Raw genomic sequence first — 18,121 nt, 5'->3', positions numbered from 1 at the left:
ATAAATCTATAGCTCACTTGGTCTAAGTAAAAACTTATAATGATATGTTCACTGTTGTTAGTTTTTGTCATTTTAAGCATTTCAATAAACATTTTAAACATAAATAGGTGCTAATTTGTCTAATTATCTTATGATACAGTTCTACAAAGAGAGAATTTTCATCAAGGAGGCACTTATTACTCAGGTGCTGACCAAGGGCTTACAGGAGTATGACACACACCTGCATCTCTGACTCTAGATATACAAAGTAATGACACAAATATTTCTTTGTCATTTTTAAAGTCTTTTTTGAGTTTATAAAATTATCTTTGCATATAATTTTATTAGTGTGATCTATTCTGACCACCTTGTTTAGAATGCCATGCCTCCAATCTGCTCTTTCCTCTCAACTTCCCCTCTATTTATTCACTGTTTTTACTGCTTTCTTCATGCACCACATGGCATATTATACATTTCATATATTTGTTGTAGTTTGTCTCTCTTTACTGTATTGGAAGTTTCATAAAGCTGGGGGTGCTATTTTGGTCATGACTTAATCTCTCTACACAGTACCTAACACTGTGCCTAGAACGCATGGCTGAGTACTGGCGGAGCTGTACCACTTTGCTTGTAGTCGTAGTCCCATAACCTATGAATTATGTGATCTAGATGCAAAGTCTCTCTGTGCTCAGTCTGTTCATCTCTAAAAATGAAGATATCAATAAATGCTGATATGATAGAATTATCATAATAATTATCAATAAGTATTATACGAACTTATCCTGTGCTAGGAACATAGTAACACATAAAATGCAAACTAGCTTTTACTTAAACTCAATTTCCAAAAATGTAAAAAACAAAAGAATCTATAAAATACAAACAGATCATCCTGGATTTTAAAACAATATATTCAATATTTGGATTAAAACCAATTTAAAGATATAGCAGGCTTCCTAGGTGGCACTAGTGGTAAAGAACCATCTGCCAATGCAGGAGACTTAGAGATGCGAGTTCGATCCTGGGTCGGGAAGATCCCCTAGAAAATGGCATGGCAACCCATTCCAGTATTTTTTCCAAGAGAACAATGGAGAGAGGAGCCTGGTGGGCTACAGTCCATAGGATCGCAAAGAGCTGGACTGACTGAATCAACTTAGCATGCATTCACAGAAAGATATAGCAATAATTACCAGACGCTAGAATTGGTTCATTAAAAATGTCACATTTATAATGAGAAGAACATTGTAGAAACTATACCAAACCTGAGAAAAACATTGTTTAATATCAAGATATTTTTATGGCCAAAAAGAGAAAGGCAGTCGAATTGTATTGTACCTCATTGAATAATTGCATCTAGAAAGAGTAACTAGAAGAATCATTATCATATGGAGGAAGGTCTCTAATGAAGTGCCACACAGCTTTGAGTTCTAATCTAATGTCTTCTCTAATTCACTTTTTTAAAAAAAATTTTTGGCTGTACCACACATCATATGGGATATGAATTTCCCAACCAGAGATGGAATACATCCCCCCTGCAGTGGAAGTGCAGAGCCTAACCTCTGACCACCAGGGAAGTCCCTCCAATTCACTTTAAACCACTAACATATATAAAGGTATTAAAGTCATGTGTATAAAAATCTGTGAATACCATGAATACCACAAGCCCAGAAGGATATATAACACATTTAATGATACAAAACAAAGTTCAAAATCATTTTAATGAGTCAATAATAAGTTTCAAAATGCTAAATTTTTATAATAATTAATTAAAATCACTTTATTTGTATTAGAAAAAACCTTAATTGCCCAAATAAAATAATAAATGGCTACAAACATTAATATGAAAATATAATTATAAAATTTAGATGAGTAAAAGAAGAGTTTAAATGCCAACACTAAACAATACAATGCTGAATAATAATATACATTACTTCATATGCATTAATAATTGATGAAGGAATAGGTGGATTACAATAAGCACCATTTTAAGGTGCTTATATAGGTCCCTAAAATAGGATATGAAGTCTAGTTACACTGAGAATGTGTGATAAAACTCAAAATGTCTAAACTAAAAATCACAAGATTAATCAGACATCTGAATGGTTGTTATGAAAAGATCAATTAGTTTATTCATTGTAGTCTCAGTGGGCAGAAATAAGAATAGTAAATTAAAACTATTACAAAGCACATGTTTTCAGTGTAAGCAGAGATTTTCCAATAATCCAAAGTGGGACAGAAAAGAATGAACTATCCAAAAAGTCAAGCCACATCACTGAAAATCAGCACACTAGAGGTTAAAACATAACTTAAAAGACTAGATCTGAGAAATTTTCTGGAAAGAATTTGAATTAGATGATCTCCATCTTTACAGTGGATTATAGTTTTAAAGTATTTATCTTCATAGACTTTTTAAGAAAAATCCTGTCTAATTCAATTGTAAAGTAAATAACAGAATAAATAGTTGTACTATTAGCCTCTCTGACAAACCTCTGGAAGACAATCAGGTGACAATTTATGCTCTAAAGTTATTTATCTTGTAAACGTTGCAAATGAGACCTATAAAACTATTCCATATCAGAAAGGTCATAATCTTTGCAAAAGGAGAATCAAATGCAGTGTGCTGAGCCACCAGTTAGTCCTGCTAAGTGCCCATAAATTAGAAATAATCAGGTCACCTGGAACTCTTGTCACTAACAACTTTAGTTCCCTATGCAACTGTTAGTAGCATAGATAGAACTTGGCTTGCAATAAATTCCAACCATAATGGATCATGATGAAGGCAAGAAATCCCTGTGGCTAATATATAACACTCGTTGTGATCTCACATTGGAATAGATTCTATTCTGCTATATAAGATGGTCATAAAAATTCCAAGTACAGTTCCACCAAGCCTATTAGGAGAGTCAAGGGGTTCCAACAAACTTAGGAATGTTAGGGAAATTCTGGTTTATTTCTAATAACTGGTGGCAAAAATAAGTCATGGCAATTCTATCTTCTCTGATTCTCTTAATTTGCTTCATTCATGAAACAAATCAGAAAAAATAATGTATATAAATTGTTTGAGGGTAATTATTTAGAGTGATTACCATCATATTTCCCTAGACATGCAAACTATTTTCCGAATTTAAAAACAATTGTTTAGTATGGTGTGAAAGTGAAAGGCATTCAGTCACGTCCAACTCTTTGTGAACCGATGGATTACATAGTTCATGGAATTCTCCAAGCCAGAATACTGGAGTGGATAGTCATTCCCTTCTCCAGGGGAACTTTCCGACCCAGGGATCGAACCCAGGTCCACTTTAAATGTATACTTGCATATCCATATTTTAGTATACATGTGTGAATATATTTTGACATACACAAAGTTCAGGAATGATATGTACAACAGTTGATGAAAATGATCTTTGCAAAGTAAGGTTGAGAGTAAAATGCAAAGGAAGAATTTTTCAAATAAATATGTAAGATTTTTTTCAATTTGAAAAAAAGTGTTATACAGACAGTTGCAAAATGCAAAGTGAAGCATTTATAAATAATGTATTGATGTGAACAGTGTTGATTATAGCATACATATTCAGTATTTTGGCCACCTCATGTGAAGAGTTGACTCACTGGAAAAGACTCTGATGCTGGGAGGGACTGGGGGCAGGAGGAGAAGGGGACGACAGAGGATGAGATGGCTGGATGGCATCACTGACTATATGGACGTGAGTCTGAGTGAACTCCGGGAGTTGGTGATGGACAGGGAGGCCTGGCGTGCTGCGATTCATGGGGTCGCAAAAAGTCAGACATGACTTGAGCAAATAAACTGAACTGAACTGATGCAGTCTAAGGAAAAATGAGATTTTTATACAAACAACAATATTTGGATTATTTAATTATTTAAATGGAAAATAAGTATTTAGCCAACTTGAATAAGAATAGATTTTATTTTTCACAAAGCAAAGGCAAACATTATTCACTCCTCATCATAATGAAAGGATTTTACCATGATTTTCCTTCCTACGTATATACTACTATTACAAAATTTTAAAAAATCATTACTTCAAAAATTAAACTGGAAGATAGTGAAAAGCAAAGAGAGGTAATGTGCTGTATAAATGTTTTTTAAATGATGAAGCAAAACTTAACATAAATGCCTGGCCAGAGGTAAAAGTGTCCTTTACAAATTTACTTTCATAATTAATGGCATATTCAAAGAAGTTACCTAAAATAAAAAGTACCCACTTGAAAATGTTATTCAGTTTAGTTGAGTTACTCAGTCGTGTCCGAATCTCTGGGACCCCATGAATTGCAGCACGCCAGGCCTCCCTGTCCATCACCACCTCTCGGAGTTCACTCAGACTCATGTCCATCGAGTCAGTGATGCCATCCAGCCATCTCATCTTCTGTCGTCCCTTTCTCCTCTTGCCCCTAATCCCTCCCAGCATCAGAGTCTTTTCCAGTGAGTCACTCTTCACATGAGGTGGCCAAAGTACTGGAGTTTCAGCTTTAGCATCATTCCTTCCAAAGAAATCCCAGGGCTAATCTCCTTCAGAATGGACTGGTTGGATCTTCTTGCAGTCCAAGGGACTCTCAAGAGTCTTCTCCAACACCACAGTTCAAAAGCATCAGTTCTTCCATGCTCAGCCTTCTTCACAGTCCAACTCTCACATCCATACATGACTACTGGAAAAACCATAGCCTTGACTAAATGGACCGTAGTCGGCAAAGTAACGTCTCTGCTTTTGAATATGCTATCTAGGTTGGTCATAACTTTTTTTCCAAGGAGTAAGTGTGTTTTAATTTCATGGCTGCAATCACCATCTGCAGTGATTTTGGAGCCCCCCAAAATAAAGTCTGACACTGTTTCCACTGTTTCCCCATCTATTTGCCATGAAGTGATGGGACCATTTTCTGAATGTTGAGTTTTAAGCCAACTTTTTCACTCTCCACTTTCACTCTCATCAAGAGGCTTTTTAGTTCCTCTTCACATTCTACCATAAGGGTGGTGTCATCTGCATATCTGAGGTTATTGATATTTCTGCTGCCAATCTTGATTCCAGCTTGTATTTCTTCCAGTCCAGCATTTCTCATGATGTACTCTGCATATAAGTTAAATAAGCAGGATGACAATATATAGCCCTGACGTACTCCTTTTTTCTATTTGGAACCAGTCTGTTGTTCCATGTCCAGTTCTAACTATTGGTTCCTGATCTGCATACAGATTTCTCAAGAGGCAGCTCAGGTGGTTTGGTATTCCCATCTCTCTCAGAATTTTCCACAGTTTATTGTGATCCACACAGTCAAAGGCTGTGGCATAGTCAATAAAGCAGAAATAGATGTTTTTCTGGAACTCTCTTGCTTTTTCCGTGATCCAGCAGATGTTGGCAATTTGATCTTTGTTTCCCCTGCCTTTTCTAAAACCAGCTTGAACATCAGGAAGTTCACAGTTCACAGTTCACGTATTGCTGAAGCCTGGCTTGGAGAATTTTGAGCATTATTTAACTAATGTGTGAGATGAGTGCCACTGTGCAGTAGTTGGAGCATTCCTTGGCATTGCCTTTCTTTGGGATTGGAATGAAAACACATTTTCCAGTCCTGTGGCCACTGCTGAGTTTTCCAAATTTGCTGGCATATTGAATGCAGCACTTTCACAGCGTTATCTTTCAGGATTTGAAATAGCTCAACTGGAATTCCATCACCTCCACTAGCTTAGTTCATAGTGATGCTTTCTAAGACCCACTTGACTTCACATTCCAGGATGTCTGGCTCTAGATGAGTGATCACACCATCATGATTATCTGGGTCACGAAGATCTTTTTTGTACAGTTCTTCTATGTATTCTTAACCTCTTCTTAATATCTTCTGCTTCTGTTAGGTCCATGCCATTTTTGACCTTTATAGAGCCCATGTTTGACCTTTATAGAGCCCATTTTTGCATGAAAAGTTCCCTTGGTATCTCTAATTTTCTTGAAGCAATCTCTAGTCTTTCCCATTCTGTTCTTTTCCTCTATTTCTTTGCAATGATCGCTGAAGAAGCCTTTCTTATCTCTTTTTGCTATTGTTTAGAACTCTGCATTCAGATGTTTATATGTTTCCTTTTCCCCTTTGTTTTTTTGCGTCTCTTCTTTTCACAGCTATTTGTAAGGCCTCCCCAGACAGCCATTTTGCTTTTTGCATTTCTTTTCCATGACATTGGTCAACAAAAACAAGACCAGGAGCTGACTGTGGCTCAGATCATGAACTCCTTATTGCCAAATTTAGACTTAAATTGAAGAAAGTAGGGAAAACTGCTAGACCATTCAGGTATGACCTAAGTCAAATCCCTTGTGATTATACAGTGGAAGTGAGAAATAGATTTAAGGGCCTAGATCTGATAGATAGAGTGCCTGATGAACTATGGAATGAGGTTTGTGACATTGTACAGGAGACAGGGACCAAGACCATCCCCATGGAAAAGAAAATGTTATTATGCATATGTAATATATAGAAACTTGTAGGTTTTTCACAATCAACTATTAAGAATATTACATTTATTTAATTGTACTTATTTATGCAAAGTTCAACATGCATTAAGATTAATATGACATAGTCCTTGTACATTAAGCAAATTCTATAAAACTGACATAAGATAAATATAGATAACTATAATGTGAGTTAAAAAAGAATTATAAAGGAGTTCCATGACAGTCCGGTGGTTAGGACTCAGTGCTTTTACTGCTGTGGTCCAAGTTCAATCCCTGGCCAGGGAACTAAAATCCTGAGAGCCAAATTGTGTGGCAAAAAAAAAAAAAAAAAGGAAAGAAAAAGAGAGAGAGAAAGTTTCAAAGGCTCTGGAGTTTACAATAAGAAATTATATATCGGTGTTACCCTAGGAAATACTTTTATGTAGAGAGTAGCATTTTGAGAAATGTCTTAGTAGTAGGTAACATTCAACTCATGGTAATAGATAAAGGTCATTTCAAAGCATAGGCTCAAAAAGAGTATCAGGGAAGGCATGATAAAAAATTAGATTATGTTGAAAGTGAAAAAATGAAAGTTTTTCAGTCATGTCCGACTATTTGTGACCCCATAGACTATACAGTCCATGGAATTTTCCAGGCCAGAATACTGGAGTGGGTAGCCTTTCCCTTCTCCAGGGGATTTTCCCAACCCCGGGGTCCAACTCAGGTCTCCCTCATTGCAGACAGATTCTTTACCAGCTGAGCCACAAGACCAAGATTATTGGAGTGGGTAACCTATCCCTTCTCCAGTGGATCTTTCTGACTCAGGGAGATTATGCTGAGAGAACAGTTGTTAGTTTAGTTTTCCTGGATTTGAGAATATATGTTTCTAAATAAAAGCATAGATTGAGAAAATTGAGGAAATCTCAAGGGCCAAATAAACCAGTTTGCAATGAAAATCCATCTACTGAAAAGGCCAGAACTCTGCTTTGAGACACTAAAACTGGAACAATTTGAACTGTGAAATATAATAAGGAGAACTACTAGGATATGGTTCCAAAGTCAAATGAGAATTAAGAGGGTTTGTACTGGAGTTATGCTGTTGGCAAATGCAGAACATCCTATGGAAATAAAAGTACAAAACTTAGTAGTTAAATGCATATTGGCTGGGGATAGAAGTCAAAGCTCTTTGTGTACCTACCAACTTAGAGTCTAAAAGAAGAGATGTTAAGATATTTGGATTGTTTCATGCTCTTAGGTTTTAAGAATTAATATAGTTAAAATGGCCATAATACCTAAAGCAATCTATAGATTTAATGTGATCTCTGAAATTACCTGACATTTTTCACCAAATAAATAATCCTAAAATTAGTATGAAACCACTGAAAGACCCAAAGCAATTCATAGAAAAAGGAACAAAGCAGGAGTCATAACCCTCACAGACTTAGACAATACTAAAAAGCTATAGTAATCAAAAAAGCATGATATTGGCACAAAAACAGACATATGGATCAATGGGAATAGAGAGAGCAGAAACAAACCCACACACCTATGGATAATTATCTTTGGAAAAGAAGGGAAGACTATACAATGAGGAAAGCCAGTCTCTTCAGCAAGTAATGTTAGGAAAGTTGAACAGGCACATATAAATCAATGAAATTAGAATACATGCTTATACCATACACAAAGATAAACTCAAAATGGCTTAGACTTAAATATTCTTAAGACACAACACTATAAAGCTCCTAGAATAGAACACAGGCAAAACATTCTCTGACATAAATCTAACCAATTTTTCTTTTTTTAGGTCAGTCTCCTAAGGCAATAGAAATAAAAGCAAAAACAAATAAATGGGACCTAGTTAAACTTGCAAGCTTCTTTACAGCAAGAAAAACCATAAACAAAAGGAAAAAGTCTAAAGACTGGGGGAAAATATTTGTGAATGACATGAGTAATAAGAATTTAATTTCTAAAATATACAAATAGTTCATACAACTCAACAACAAAATACAAGCAGCTCAAACAGAAAATGGACAGATGACCTACACAGACATTTCTCCAAAAAGACATCCAGATGGCCAATAGATGACATAAAAAGATATTTATCATCACTAACTATTAGAGAAAGGCAACTCAAAACTACAATGAGGTACCACCTCACATTGGTCAGAAAGGGCATCATTAAAAGGTCTACAAACAACAAATAAAGTGATTCCAAAGAAAAAGTAATTTACCAGTAAACAAGCCAAATATGAGGAGAAGGCAATGGCAACCAACTACAGTGTTCTTGCCTGGAGAATCCCAGGGATGGGGGAGCCTGGTGGGCCGCCGTCTATGGGGTCACACAGAGTCGGACACAACTAAAGCATCTTAGGAGCAGTAGCAGAAGCAAGCCAAATATGATAATCATAGGTGATTTTAAAAATGGGAACAAAATGACATTAACTTAAATTCAATAAATATATTCTATAATTCTACAAACATGCTACATTATAAAATTCATATGACTTGGATATGAGTATTCCTAATTAAAGCCAGTAAAAGATGCATTGTGGGAATGGGCAAACTAAGTAGAGGAAGTCAATTGTATGGTGGTGGATAACAATTAGACTTGTGGTGGTGACCACCCGGTGGTGTAAACACATGCTGAACTCTAATGCTATACACCAGATATAATATAAAAAAGAAGGGTGTCTGTAAGTAACACAGCTTGGGGAGACTCTTGCAGCTTGCCAATTTGTGCCATTATTCAAATTGTGTTCATAAAAGAAAGACTGACTATACACAAGGCAAGATAAATTCTAAGATAACAGCTCTCCTTATTCTGTTTTAGACAGTTTTAGCAACCCAGGCAAGACTCTGATTTGTGGGGTGCAAAGAATATTGCTATGATTAAAGGACATAATGAGTGAGGGCAATTGTAGAAATGAGAACAGCATCAGAGATGACTTTTCCCCTCTAGGTTGAACACAACAGATCTATTCCTATTCTCCCCTTGTCACCTCCTTTCACATCTGCCCCAACTGCTCAGTCACTGAATTATGGGCCTCTCCCACTGTACAAGGGCAGCCCATTCTGGTGGGAGAGCTCTATTACTGCCCACCTCACCACAAAGTTCTTAAAAAGTTTGAATTTAGATGTGAAATAGATTAGGGAGTCATATACTCCACACTATTTTGAAGTGGATCATAAATCCCAAACATTGTAGGGAGATGATTCAGGTTCACTAGGTTGAGTATCTGACATTTGAATTTTATAGAATGGAAATTTGGGAGTAGGCAATGTGATGTACTTCTTGAGCTTTCACAAGGTCCTGTACAATTACTGCTTGTGACACCCCCGTATGCACATATTCACACATGCTTTTCTCTGCACTCAAGACTAGAATGCAAATAAGTGAAAATAAAGTTGCATTAGAAAGCTACTCAAGTCTACTCCAGTTTTTCAACTTTTTCAGAAAGAAGACACTTAACTTTGGTTATGTAGGTATTCTTAATATCTAAATACTTAGGTCATGCCTGAGAATGACTGGGCTGGGACATTGCCAGGAAACTTCTTCTCAGCTTCTTTTAATTTTTGTCAGCTTTGTAAGCACATTGTCACTCATCTCTCAACCAACACTTACTGCTTGTAAGAGCAGCCTCTTGTTAACAATCCAAGTAAACTTTCTGACCTCAAGCCAACACCTAGTTGTACTTTCAAACTTTGCCATCAATTAGGTGGTGCTTATCCTACTTTTTCAAGGTTACCACCCATTCATTCTGAGCACTATATTCTCTCCTTATTCAGATATTTGACTAACTTCCAGGATTTCAGAAGAGACCAACAATGGTTCTCTCAGACACAGATGGTCCTTCTTCCTTTCTTATTCTTCTTTCAAGGAGTTTTTTAAAAAATGTTTTTGTTGACAAACACTGAAAATAAATTCAAATTATACAATGAAAATTTGATATATTAACAAACACATGCAGATATTTAAATTAGAATAGAGTTGTAATAGAGGGGCAAAGATTAAAAAAAAAAAAAATGTACTAACGTCTCTATCCAAAACTCTGCCTGTGCTGTTCAGGAAAAGCATTTGTTTGACAGGATCCAACAATACCCAGTAATCCACGTTGTCCTTTAAAGAGAGTTCTATGGTTGGGTCTGGTCCTCCAGCAGTCCCTTTGATCAGCATGTTATCCACCAGAATTGTACCTGCAAACCAAAGAAAGTTATTTGAAAATACATTCTACATGTATGCATTCTTCAACAAGGTTCATAAACTCACACACTGGCTGACTTGCAAATCTGTTTCAAAGCAAAAGATATTCAATTTTTTTATCTGGCATGATATAGAAAATGCTCTGTTTCAAAAAGGCCAAAAAAAAAATCTTTGTGATGCTATTTGTAAATGATATTTTGAAAAGATGAGGTGCAAGGCAGAGATTCAAACTCTTGGTGAGTTTCACCATCTATCTCTTGTTTCCTTTTAAGAGCATCAGTGTGTTCCTCTCCCTGTCCATCACTTCTCACAGGAGTTATCACTGAATTTTATCCTGAACAAAAGAAAACTCCTATAATAACAGAGGCTGATACTTCAGTTCACTCAGTAAGACTTCTGATATGAAAAAAGATATCCGGAAAGTAAGAGAAAGGAAGAAAAAGGAAAAGATAAAGAAGTAGCAGAGATTCCCATGGTGAGAATTACTTCTTTTCTCTTTTATCTTACAGCAAATCCATGAAACATAAATCTTAGTGTGAAAGACAAAACTAATGTGCAGATACACAAGAGAAGCTGTTCTTCTTTAAGGCATGTCTGGGGTACTCAACTAGAACAACATACCATTTTAATGTCACATTTCAATGCTTGCTTTCTTATTATTCTTCCAGTGGGCTGAATTTTAGACATTTGGTGAATAAGAGAGTAGATTTCTAGTCTCTCCTACTTTTGTTAAAGAGTCCATATATTTTATAAGTTGAACACAAACAGCCCTGATGCAATTCAAACCCCCCCCCCCTTTTTCCTCATACTGCAATGATTCCTTCAACAAACAATAATGCAGTATAACTTACAGCAATCATTTTCAGCTGATCCATTTCATTAAACTTAACAGCATAAAGAAGAGTTGTGACTATGCAAATAAAAATGTACCCTCTCAAGGACATTTGAATAAATGGGCTTTATTTAGAGAATTCACTGCTTTAGGATAGTATACAAGAATCCATAGATAATCTATAAATTTTAATCTAGCTTGAATAATAATACAAAATGCATTTGCTGCATTTCCTTAAGGCACAAAATTGGCCTGAATATTATATCATTGCATAATTATAAACAAAAGGGAGAGTCTCTTGAATATTTTTCTTAGAATGTTAATAATAGTAATAATAATAATCAATAATGTTTATCATATTATTATCAATGAGCTTTATTTCACTATAGAATGCTGAAAGGTACCATTCTTCTTTTGCAGTGATATATCTAAGTAATATTTTAATACTTCAATACTTTGGCCACCTGATGAGAAGAGCTAACTCATTGGAAAAGATCCTGATGCTGGGAAAGACTGAAGGTGGGAGGAGAAGGGGATGACAGAGGATGAGATGGTTGGATGGCATCACCAATGCACCTGACATGAGTTTCAGTAGGCTCTAGGAGTTGGTGATGGACAGGGAAGCCTGGCGTGCTGAAGTCCATGGGGTTGCAGAGTCGGACACCACTGAGTGACTGAACTGAACTCAATTGAACTGAATATTTAAATACACACACACACTTTTCTAAATGCCATACTATTTACTTTTGCACATATATTTAAATATGAGTGAAACTGATCCTTTTTTTTAAAACTGAACTGGCAAATATGTTATCTACAGATAGTCAAAAGCACAGATCAGACAATGGTGGCATTTTCTTGTTTACAAATATGTTCTGTGTCTGAGTATATACTCTTTTACAAATGCTTCACATAGCTAACCTTTAAAAAAAAATAAAAACTGGGAGAACTGGAAAAAGAAAAAAGAAAAATTATTCAGTCTGTGTTTTCAATATGTAATTAACAAATTAAATGATTCTATTTTCTGACTAGAAAAATAAATGTATAATAAGTACATCAACTAACAATTAACATTTATGCCTTGATTCAATAACGCATAATAGAACATTAGCAGTTCTTTCTCTAGTATACATATATACTATGAGGGACACAAAGAGAGGGCATAATAAAGCATGGCTAAAATCATAAAAAAGGAATCAACTTAGTTTTACACTCATATCATAGAGGTGAAGAAAACAGACCTTGGAACTGACAGAGATAAAATCCAGTCTTGGACTAACCTTTACTAGCCATGTGAAGGTGGATAGATTACTTAACCCCACTCACCTTCAGTTTCCCTCCTCTACAAAACCAAAATGGGTAAAATAGAAGAGGTAATTTTTTATTATGACACCACATGCATGTACTTGGGGAAAAAAAAAATGTGTTCTTATATTGAAAGCACTAACAAAAGCTAAAACAACCTCAGTAAAAATACTAGCATGGTTAAATATTTAATGATATTTTCTCCAAGCATCATAGTCAATCTTTTAGCCTTAAATAGTGGGGTTTATGCTTCTTCCTTCAAGAAGTAGTTATTGACAGTCATTTGCTTCTAAATAGACTTCTTGATGGCTTGGTGATAAGAGGATCTGTCTGCCAATGCAGGAGACAGAGGTTTGATCCCTGGGTCAGGAAGATTCCCTGAAGAAGGAATTAACAACCCACTCCAGTATTCTTGCCTAGGAAATCCTGTGGACAGAAGACCCTGGTAAGCTGCAGTCCATGGGGTCGCAAAAGAGTCAGGCACATTTTAGTGACTAAACAACAACAAAATGCTTCCGAATACAGACTTTTTTCAACAAAACTGAAAAATCTGATCGAGCATTTAAGCTTTCTTCGTTAATCTGTTGTTTTAAACTTGGAAAAAACAATTTCACAGCTTCTTCATCTGTACCCCTAGCTTCTTCCATATTAGCACAGTATCAGTCATAGCCACTAATATAAACTCTAGTTGCATTAAATAAAGGTGCTCCAGTAGATTTCCAGCTTTTGTATTAAGATCCTCTTACATAGCTATTTATTTTTAACTATGATAAAATTGTGCTCAGAATATATCAAAACAGAAATACACTGTAAAATAACTTACGAATCAATAAAACTGCCTCCTTATACCAGGCCCATTCCCCTACTTACAAGTGTATAAGGTAATTTGCATCAAAGAAGAGCCTGTTAGGTTGGTCTGGGGACTAAGTGAGATAATGCATGTGAAGTACTGATTGCAGCCCTTGGTACAGGAAAAAAAAAAAACCCTGAAAAATATGAATTACGGTTATTGCTCTTAATGTTATCAACTCCATCTTGCAAGAGAAAGCATTTGAAACTAAAGCAAAATGATTTATTTTATGTCCCAGAAGTTTTTATAAACCAAATCTACATTTCATGCTACAAAGCTAAGATAGGTGTGGCAAGCTGTCTGGAGAATTTACATGGGCTCAAAAGATTTGAATGCAAAATATCCACTCTGGGAAGTTAGAAGGAAGGCAGAGAATGCTCACTCTAGAAAAAATTATAAAGATGATAACTTCTTGTCTCTGGTGAATGACAGTCCATCCAGGGATTGATAGGTGAGCCATCCAGGCCTGCTCACTTGGGAGTGACTCGCTTTTTCTACTTAGTAACATTAGACAGTTTTGATTTTTCTCAAAGAAGCTAAATTTAGATTTCATGGCAAGAAAGGGGTCTTATTTAACAAATTCATACTCATAGTGATCTTTAGATTGAATACCTTTTACTCATCCCCAGCATCTGTTTGGTTCTATTAGGGGCTAAACACACATATACACATACAGATTATATATTAGAGGAACTAAAGTCATAATTTATTATTTAATATTTTCTTGAAAATTGTATTTGCTTCTTTAACTAGACAGTTATAAAACAAGTAGGTTAGTCTCTAAAAATGCTGTGGAGGTGGCAGTGGCAAGAGGGTTTGTTGCCTTTCTAATTAACCAAATTCAAAGATGCTGAAAGAATAAGTTCTACATGGAGAGAAAGTAATTGACTGTTTGGGCTCATTTCAAACATTAAAATAAGACAATTACTCTGTGCACAGAATACAGTACTTGCCATAAAACAATTAATTATGCAAAGGTGTATAATAATATGAACTGCAAAAAATCTCTCACAACAATCTTTCTCCAGTTAAAGTCAACTGGAAAGAAGTTCAGCTGCAACATACAGTCAGGAGCATTGGATGCTTTTTCTTGCATTTACCCCTTGTAAATGAAACCATAAACAAAGTTCCCAAATGTGCATTATTTAATTAAAACAATTTTTTAAAAAGCTGAAATTGTAGCTAATACACAGTTTTTCAGTGAGATTAAACAGTAAGCATGGCCACTGTGTAGTTGTTTATTGAGTAAAATCTAGATTCCAAGATTACCCAGCTAAACAAAACTCTTCTCATGCTCAAATCCTCATCTTTGCCAAAAATTTCCTGGACTTTCCTAGACTATTCTCCTACTCTGATTTTTCATACTTCTTAATTTACAATTATGTAAATTATAAACAGATTTATAATGTATAAACACATTTTAGTTAAGCATATGTTCATATCATATCTGGATAACTAATTGGTAAAGGGAAAGAAATATATGTGTACCCACCAACTTCATAAAGAAACTATCAACACTGATTGGACTGTGTTTCAATGTTAGGAATATATTAATTACCCACAATGTTTGCTAAAAATGGAAAATGATATCAATTAAACCAACAGTGATTCAAACAGAAAAAAACATATACTGCTTTGCAAAACTATGTTGGTTTTTAAAAATTATTTTATTTACTTCAAAAGAACAAACCATTACAAAATGGAAAGCTTTGTTCAAGTGTACTTCATTCATATTACTTAAGTAATAATACCTTTACTTATATTTTATTTCATGATACATGATAGGTGATATATCAAGTATGACATAGGCATACAACTATAACACTTTAAGAATAAAGGGATTGTTTCCCTCCTATTCTTTATTTTTCTCTTAGAAATTGATATAAATATCTTGACATTTAGACAATTTCTAGTATTTCTATTCTGTTGTAAATAAAGTAGTAAGCAAATGCATACATGTTATGTACTTTTATGTAGAATGCATGCTTATTTATTTAACTAAAAATAGGATCATAGAATTTGAGAACTTGAAGAAAACCTACCATCTCATATATAAATGTATATTACATATTTATGATATATATGATGCATATGTACACACACACACACACTTATACATGAAAAATGAAGCAAATCATGTGGTATCTCCAAATTTCCCCATGCACTAAAACAACCTGACCAATGTGGTGTAGATAATAAACACATTGTTGTTGTTGTTCAGTCACTAATTTGCGTGCAACTCTTTGAGACCCCATGGACTACAGCACAGCAGGCTTCCCTGTCCTTCACTATCTCCCAAAATTTGCTTAAACTCATGTCCACTGAGTCAGTGATGCCATCCAACCATCTCATCCTCTATCACCCCCTTCTCCTCCTACCCTCAATCTTTCCTTGCATCAGGGTCTTTTCCAATGATTTGGCTCTTCACATCAGGTGATGGAAGTATTGAAGTATATGTAAGACCAAATTCCAGGTTACTAATTAATAGTTTAGATCTCCTCTCCCTATATCTTGCTATCATCTTGGAAATACACAAATGTTTTAACTTAAATGTGAAAGTACAAAAACTTTGTTAGCTTTGTTTTGAGTTCATAGGAAACACAGGCAAAAATCAGCTGAGTTATAACCTTATTATTTGGAGTTTTGTGCCCTATAATTTGTTGAAAATATTTAAAGGGGAAAAGAAACAACTTTAAAGTAAGAGAATAGTATAAATTATATTATAAATAGCATAAAGTATAAGGAGAATTGTACAATATAATTATAAACTACCCGACCTTAGAACTAATTTTCCCCAAATTATATCTGTAAGGATAGATGAGCCTGGCAGGCTTCAGTCCATGGAGTTGCAAAGAGTTGGACACAACTGAGCAACTAACACTTTCACTTTCCTAGATATAGGTATAGTCTCTGACCTTATAACTAACAACTCATAAAAGAGAATAGATAGTTGGCGTTAAGGATAATTCAATAAAACTTCAGGTCAGACTTGGAGTACCAGTTTAAGAAATGAACATACTAACCTAGCATCCCTTGGGACAGGGACTACTATTGTACCTCTCCTTTCCACGGTGGCAGAGGAAGCATTCTGAACAAACAGACAAGCTGGATTCTGAGTTTAGAGAAGCTAAAATGGCTCCATGGTGGACAGACTCTTAAGGTACCCCCATGGTGCTTGCCTCCTGGTGAAATGGAGAAGGACCCTATGATCCTTCCCTTCATGTCCTCTGCCTGCCTTTTGTCTGTGGAAAAACTTTAGCCAAGGAATAAGCTTAATCAGAGAAATAAGAGCACACAGAAACAAAGGAAAACAGTCAAAGGAGACCAAGTATTACTAATGTAGTTATTAAGCATAGTCAAGGACCTCTGGCTCCTTCTCACAGGCTGTGGATAATATTTTGAGCCATATCCTGTGAGCTGTCTTCTAGATACTGAGACCCACAGCAGGTGGAAGAAGTTAACTACATGCTGACCAGACTGTAGCCATGACATAGGTTGCCACAATTTCAAGAACTGGCATCAAGAAATGGAAACAAAATGATCCTGAAACTATACCTACAACAATCAAGATGATGCTGGCCAGACCACTGAGACCAGTTTTCAAGATGACTGTCAGAGTTGACTCTGCTGTTTCTGCTCGTAGCCCCTTCCCTTCATCCACAGAAACCTTTGCCCACTTATTGTCCATGGAGAGAGTCGCCTTTGGACAGGCATCCACTCTCCCCTGCACCACACTCCCCACCCCCAGCATCTAAAATAAAGCAAACTTTCCTCCTTTCCATCAACCTGGCCTCTTTTTTTTGGCTTTTCAGTAGTGAGCAGACAGATCCTACCCTCATTAACACTGAATTTATGTGATTCCCTTCTCCTGAGTGTGGGTGGGACCTGTGACTTGCTTCTAACTGAAAGAATATGGTAAAAGTTATGGGAAGTCCTATTTACATGTATAATATGTGGCTATGTTACATGAGATTCTAGCGACTATCTTGTTGAGCCTTTCTCTCTTTCCCTTGGTGGCCTTGATAAAATAGTTACCCACGTTGGAAAGCCCACATGGTAAGGAGCTATGACAGCCTTTAAGAGCTATGGGTAGTCAGCTGACAGGCAGGCAGACAGAAGACTTCAGTCTTACAACCACAGGAAGGCGATTTTGTCAAGCCTGAAGTACCTTGGAAGCAAACACTTCCCTAGCTAATCAAGTCTTAGCTGAGACTACAGCCTTGGCAAACTGTGAAATGATAGATGTATGCTGTTGTAAAACTCTGTTTCAATACAGCTAACATAGCCCTAAAGGCAAAAGATCTAAGTTCAAAATCTTGGGCTCACTACTTACTACATCTATGAACTTAGGTAAGTCCTGCAGATTCTTGTAATCAGTAATATACATTGCTAAGAAAAATAAAGTAATGAATGTAAGTAAAGGCACATAGTTACTCAACAAATAATACTTTCCATCTTACTCTCACTAGGATGGGCGTTTGTATAGATTGAATTATATAAAGTTATTATTCATCTTCAGTTCAGTTCAATCT

The 18,121-nt window shown here is 35.7% G+C and overlaps 1 protein-coding gene across 14 annotated transcripts in view; it reads right to left on the bottom strand.

Annotated features, from left to right (window-relative positions):
• The window catches only part of PCDH15 (protocadherin related 15), an 874,382-nt gene that overhangs the window by 534,546 nt on the left and 321,715 nt on the right, over positions 1 to 18,121 (bottom strand). For all 14 annotated transcript variants that reach the window (XM_068961317.1, XM_068961319.1, XM_068961315.1 and 11 more), the window contains one exon: positions 10,435 to 10,595. In XM_068961317.1, the coding sequence (XP_068817418.1) occupies positions 10,435 to 10,595 (161 nt within the window). The remainder of the gene's footprint in view (positions 1 to 10,434; positions 10,596 to 18,121) is intronic.

The sequence above is a fragment of the Capricornis sumatraensis genome, chromosome 23 (genome assembly GCF_032405125.1).
Source record: "Capricornis sumatraensis isolate serow.1 chromosome 23, serow.2, whole genome shotgun sequence".
NCBI classification, from domain to species: Eukaryota; Metazoa; Chordata; class Mammalia; order Artiodactyla; family Bovidae; genus Capricornis; species Capricornis sumatraensis.
The sequence above is the reverse complement of the archived record's forward strand: the minus strand, read 5'-3'. Positions and strand labels throughout refer to the sequence as shown.